The sequence below is a fragment of the Phragmites australis genome, chromosome 22 (genome assembly GCF_958298935.1).
Source record: "Phragmites australis chromosome 22, lpPhrAust1.1, whole genome shotgun sequence".
Taxonomy (NCBI): Eukaryota; Viridiplantae; Streptophyta; class Magnoliopsida; order Poales; family Poaceae; genus Phragmites; species Phragmites australis.
The window spans coordinates 13,665,791-13,671,790 of NC_084942.1; the positions used below are offsets into that span (position 1 = coordinate 13,665,791).

Below are 6,000 nucleotides of genomic sequence, written 5' to 3' on the forward strand. Positions count from 1 at the left end.
AAGTTTACTTTGTGCAAGAAAAAAGTTCAAGCACCACCATTTTATGATAAATAAACTCTTCTTTTTTTCTTTAGAGGAATGAGTTCACAAATAATTTAATGTGTGAACCGGCAAACAGAGAAAACAGTGCATATCCTATCTTGAGTTCTCGCAAAAAAAAAAAAACCCAAGAAAAAGAAGTTTCTTGAGTGCACGTGACATTTCTGTGGTGGGATCCTAAATTCCTTCAATCTTAAGCCTGGAGAATTTGGCCAGTTCCAAGGCTGGGTTCAAAGTGCAGGCACAGAGTGTACCCAATAGACAGTTATTGGTTAATACTTTAGTTAATGAGTAAATTTTATAAAACTATAACTATTTGTATCATTGTAACACACAACTATAACTTTTGAAGTCTATTTTACAAAACTATAACTATTTTGAACCTTAGTAACAAAAACTACAACTTTTTGAAACATGTGTGATTGATAGATGAGATCAGATCATATGATAGATATGTAGTTGACGGGTACGATCAGAACAAAACATTGTAGTTTTGCATTATTAAAGGCACAAGTGATTGTAGTTTTATAAATAGATCTAAAAAAATTATTGTTTTACGTTACAAAGTATAAATAATTGTAAGTTTGTGAAATTTACTCTTAGTTAATTTATATCCTTACTTAGTATGGTTGAAGTGTATCTTTAATTCAACTCAACGATGCATCCTGGCTGGTTGGCCCATGAACAGTTGAACTTCATGTATCTGTTTCATAGCTTCGTTCAAATTCTAATTTGAATTTCCATTGCAATATAGACTCCAAAATCCCAAATGTAACAGACCAAGATTAGCCATGCCATCTTCCACTGCAGTTGCCATTCTATAGGTTCCTCCTCCCCCTACCATTTCAACTGATGGCCCGTGCGAATTGCGGCATACAGCACCGGTTTGCCTCCTCGGCGAGGCGCAAAGAGTCGGTCCGGGAAAGGTCATCGGGGCCCCCGACGGTGCTATCTCCATCGTCTTCCGTCTCCCGCAGGAGGTCGGCAAGCGTCCTCTGCGGGGTGGGCGGCTTCAGGGACTCAGCCCTCAGGATGGCACCCAGTGTAGGCAGATTGGGAGGCCCAGATGGCGTGGCCTTGCTGTGTTGAGATGTGAATGATCTTGCAGGGGTCAGATCTGATGATGCAAAATGAAAGGTTTCACATTTTTTGTATAAATTTACATTTGTCAAAGGATTGTGTGAAGTAAAAAAGAAAGACTGAGTTTGCATCATTACCTCCATTGACACTGTAGAAATCATCTTCACAATCAGATTCTAACCAAGTACAGGCTTCAAAGAATGTTTCATCTCTGCTGCTACCTGCAGAAGTCAGTCAGTCAACTTAGTATGTGTGGAAAACTATGGCCAACTAAAACACGATCACAGTACAGTTTGGGCATAACATCAATCATGACTGATAATGGGAAATAGTTTAACCGTCCATCGAAAATTGTAGACAACTAATTATGATCATAATACGGTCTGAAGATAAGAACGATCATGTTTCATAATGAGAATAGTTCAACTGCCAACGGAGACAATTGCCCACAAAATTGCGGAGGCCCATATTTGTGTCTCCCGTCTCATAAAGAAGATTGCGCATATTTCCCCCACTTCTTCAGCAGCATCAAGAGAGGCAGAGAAATGTCAACATTTGATCTGCTCCAGCGGATGATATGAGGACGATTTTCTTTATTATTAGGGGACCAGATGCTTTGTGGCATGGAACACATGCAAATAAACTGCACTATTTGTGTATTTATCTGATTGCGAGCTGGTTATAATGTTGTATCTAATTTTGGGCTCTGGTCTTCCGAAAGTTACACAAACTGGTGGTTGAATTTCAGAATCCCAAAATATTTGGAAGAAGTAAAAGATTACATGGTCTTTCTAAAATGTGAAAACACAGGTATAAATTGCTTTATGAAGCTAAAATCACATCCATTTTTAAAAAATTAGAAAAAATGCTATGTCCTGAAAATATGAAAATGATATTATCTCTATTTGTAGTAGGAGTGTAGGTCGGCAGTACGGTGTGGTAGTGCGAGCCATGACCAAGCAGGTTGCTGCTTGTGTTGCACGTTTGTCAAACCACTTATGGTGGCCCACTGTAGGACACGAGCAGCGGTACAGACTGTTGGGATTTGGTGTAAATATTTATGAATGATATCTGAATTCATTAAATGATTGGTACTCGAATTTGCTACAACTCTGCTTAGTACCATTACTCAATAAAGTTTCATAACATGCATATGGTTTTAGCTGATTGCTACAAACAATGTGATTGTGATATGATGTTTTTCAAGGAATCCCAAATACAAGCCGCCCATGGTTAATGAACATAGTTTTTTTATTAGTTCAAATGTCACATAACCTTCTTGATCATCGACAAAAAGATGGCATCTTGTTAACATTTTGTTGGATTATTTTGAAAAGTCATGGAAGGAATATATTTTTAAATTGATTTGTTTGCATAAACAATGCAGAAGTTATAAGATTGTCCCAAGCTCAAAAATGGTGTGGCAATTCCATTTCAAGACAGAGTAAAAAAAAATTGAGAGCATACATTAACATACTGAAATAAGTAGCTAAAATCTTAGCCACTGATTCATTTAATAAAAGTCCAGAAATCAGTTGTACTCTTTTTCATAATAACAAAACGCCCTATCATTCGTGACTAGCGCAGAAGCACAACAAGTAAATCAGTAACCCACACCATTGCAATAGCAGATACGTGCATATCCAAAATATTCCTGAAGAGCAAGAACAGAAACACTGTATGATCAAGACTAAACAAGAACTAAAAGACCTCAAGCGAACGACATTACCATAATCGATTCTCGCAAAGTGGGTCTCCGGCGCGACCTGCCTGCTATTGGAACCAGCTCCTCCTCCATCAACCTTCTTCTCTCCATTCTGCAATGCAGCAGAGGAGCCCACCTTGACCTTGCTGGAGCTCTTACCTCTGCGAAACTTCATGCCTCTGTAATCTGTACCCTTGGACGTCTACTTTGCAAGGTCAAACATGAGGTGATCTCAGAAGAGAGATCAGAGAGATAGAGAGCATCAGTTGACTGAGAAAAATAAATAATAGATTATAGAGTTGCAGAGTGCAGAGTGGACCAATGGGGTTGATACTAGGCAAAGCAGCTGGATACACGGATCTGACTCAGGGCGTCTGCGCGAGATCAGATGCATATTTATCATATTGGGCTCTCACTTTGAGTAGATGGGATGAACGGGTATTTATGGTTGGATGTCGGAAGCTAACCCTGCATTCTGTAAACAGATGTATGTGGATATATACAGGAAACCACTTTACAAGGTGCTCTAGTAGGGACCGGTTCAGTTAACTGAAAACTGCAGGACGAACTAACCATGATAAGGTGTATACGAAACTTAACAGAAGATTAGAACATCACAGTGACTGTTTTCTGCATCAAAACCTTATCACATCGGAGCACACTACCACAATGTTGCAACTCTAAAATATTTTTTGTTTTCTTGAGGAAACCAACCTTGAATTTTGACCGTGTACGTTCTGGAACTTCATCTCTCGTGTGATCGCTACAGATGCGAATACGAAGCTGTCGGCCCTCACCTAAATTAATGATATCATGAAAGCAAAGTTTTCATTTCCCGTCTTCTTTAGAACTGTTATATATCCCGCTCGTCTTCATAACTAAGATGTCTGAAAGCAGGTGACGACTTGTACCTTGCATGGAATCTTTTGAAAGTAAACAGCATGACAGAAAATGGACCATACAGAGAGACAGACAAAAGAAATACATTAGAGCACTTTTGTACAGAAGGAAACACAGAAGGGTTACATAAAGCCTTAAATTCACATAACGCTATTTAGATATCATCCCGCAAAGTATTAGACTAAACACAAATGAGCTCTGAACTACTGTTTTCTAGGCCTATAGTGCAAGAAGCAATGTGGTAATGATTATAGAACGGCAATATTGATTTGCACAACAATACTCTCGCAAAGCTGACGTCTTATCCCAAACAAGTCTCACTAGCATGAGGCTCACACAGATCCTGAAACCTGGCCAGTTGTGTCTGAAAGGAGAACCGCTCTTTAGAAATGGTCACCTGGAATATGTCCACATGAGTCAGCAGCAAATTCTCTGCTAAATCTGCAATGTAATCAATGCCATCACCCATCAGAGACAGGCCCCCGATGTTTCTCCTCAGGACCTTACACCAAAACTTGGGATCTGGATGATCCCTGAGCACTCCAACCATCTTCACACCGAAGAATGACCTGTTTAGGTTCCTCGCAATCGCTTTGCCTGCTGCCACGAGCCTCAGGTGCACTATCCTCGACGTCTCTGTCCGTGAACGCGTGTGCCTTGAGCCTCAGGTGCAAATCAAATTATCAAATCAAATTAGGAACGCGTGTCCCTAATCTAAATTTATCCCTTATTCATAGTGCAAATCAAGTTCCAATTCTATTATCCAAATTCCGACTCCAGATTGAATCTAAATCAAATATTAAATCCTAATTCCAAAACAATCCCTAAATCTATTTCCAACACCCTAGTCATCTCTGCACCGGCCCAGCGTCACTAGCCCATCGCGCTAGATCTAATCTGGCATGTAGATCTTGATGAGGCCCGATGCCTGTAGCTGCCGTCGGCGAGGATTCTAGTGAGTTCTCCCCTTTGTTGCACCACGGAACAACTATGCAAGCAACCATTTGTTCTCCGACCACCATCTGTTCGCCATGTGTCTGCCACCTGCCCGCCACCTTTGAGCCAGTCAGAAGAGCCTTGACATGGCGTGCGCTTTTCCCTCTGGCCCAGATGAGTTAGCACTACGGTTAACAAAATTGGCTCACCGTATACTCACCTCCGTGCACCCCCCTAAGTCCACAAACCTATGAACTACATCCACGAAACAGAATGGCCAGCTAGCAGGCCGTCCGTGGGCTCAGACAGTTTTTGGTTCGGATTCCGTTGGCCTATTGGCCACTGCCATAGTGGGCCAAAACCGAATAGCTGGGCCGGATCGAAATATTTAACCATGGAGTTCAATCCCTTTCGACTCAATTTGAACCAATTCGGTTCAGTTGACCAGTCCAGATCCAATCCAACACGTATGTTGGGGGAATCGCTGTTAAGGACCCCCGACGTCTCTTGGTCCTGAAAGTCCTAGCTTGAAGACCTCCAGGGATCCAGGGCTCCAAGGCGGTCCTGGAGGACGTGCCTCCAGAGACCCGGAGCCTTCCAAGCCTTTGAAAAGATCGAATAGGAGGGGGCCTGCAGGCCACCCCACGTGCAGTGAGGTGACCAGCATTTAATACTGGTGCAGTGGTGGCAGCCTGACATTATGACGCAAGTGGTGGCCGTCTGACACCATGGTGCAAGTGGTGGCCCCCAACACCATGGCACAAGTGGTGGCTGCCTGACACAATGGTGCAAGTGGTGGATACCTGACATGCTGGTACAGTGCAGCGCTGAAATAGAAGACCATCGCTAGGACAACCGCCTTACCAACTGTATGAATAATTACTAAGCTAGCCCTCTGTTTGTACAATATAAGACATATATCTCTGCCTGCCTCCTATGGGCACGTTTGTATATTCACACTCTGAATATCAATATAAATATAAACCCTTGGCCATCAAGCCAAGGGGGAAAAAAGATTGTCTAGACAACTTTGGTGTCTCCTTATTCTCCGCCTCTTCTTCAAGTTTGAGCTATTTGTGTGACTTGGCTCTCACCACACTTTGTTTGTGGAAAACAATTTCTTTCACCAATAGTGGCATTGTACATGGGGAGACAATAAGTGTAAAAACACTAGGAGAGGTAGGATACCACAAAGAAGAAGACTGTCGGGGTGACAGCCCAGGCGATCGATTCCCTGGCCATGCCTGTGCGGAGATCCACATGACCGCCGCACCCAAACTCATGCTTCACCGATGCCAGCCCCTCCACGGGCCAAAACAAGAACCCTGGGACCAGCGGTG

At 42.4% G+C, this 6,000-nt stretch overlaps 1 protein-coding gene across 2 annotated transcripts; it reads right to left on the bottom strand.

Annotated features, from left to right (window-relative positions):
- Positions 1–685: 685 nt before the first annotated feature.
- LOC133905062 (uncharacterized protein At3g27210-like) lies at positions 686–3,523 on the bottom strand. 2 transcript variants are annotated; one of them, XM_062346764.1, is made up of 4 exons: positions 3,144–3,523; positions 2,849–3,026; positions 1,257–1,340; positions 686–1,156 (listed from the first exon to the last, which is right to left on the bottom strand). In XM_062346764.1, exons 1-4 carry the CDS (start codon positions 3,225–3,227, stop codon positions 885–887), a joined length of 618 nt encoding a protein of 205 aa, XP_062202748.1. In that variant the 5' UTR covers positions 3,228–3,523; the 3' UTR covers positions 686–884. The 2 variants fall into 2 exon arrangements, with proteins under 2 accessions (XP_062202748.1, XP_062202749.1); XM_062346765.1 differs by having other exon boundaries at positions 687–1,156; positions 2,849–3,522.
- Between the last annotated feature and the right edge of the window lie 2,477 nt (positions 3,524–6,000).

Bases quoted from the DNA above. Each gene is read 5' to 3' on its own strand.
- LOC133905062 (XM_062346764.1), bottom strand. From the start codon at position 3,227: ATGATAAATATGCATCTGATCTCGCGCAGACGCCCTGAGTCAGATCCG. The intron at 3,027-3,143 runs GTCCACTCTGCA...CTTGCAAAGTAG, and splicing joins GCCTAGTATCAACCCCATTG to ACGTCCAAGGGTACAGATTA. The intron at 1,157-1,256 runs GTAATGATGCAA...TTGCATCATCAG, and splicing joins TTTCTACAGTGTCAATGGAG to ATCTGACCCCTGCAAGATCA.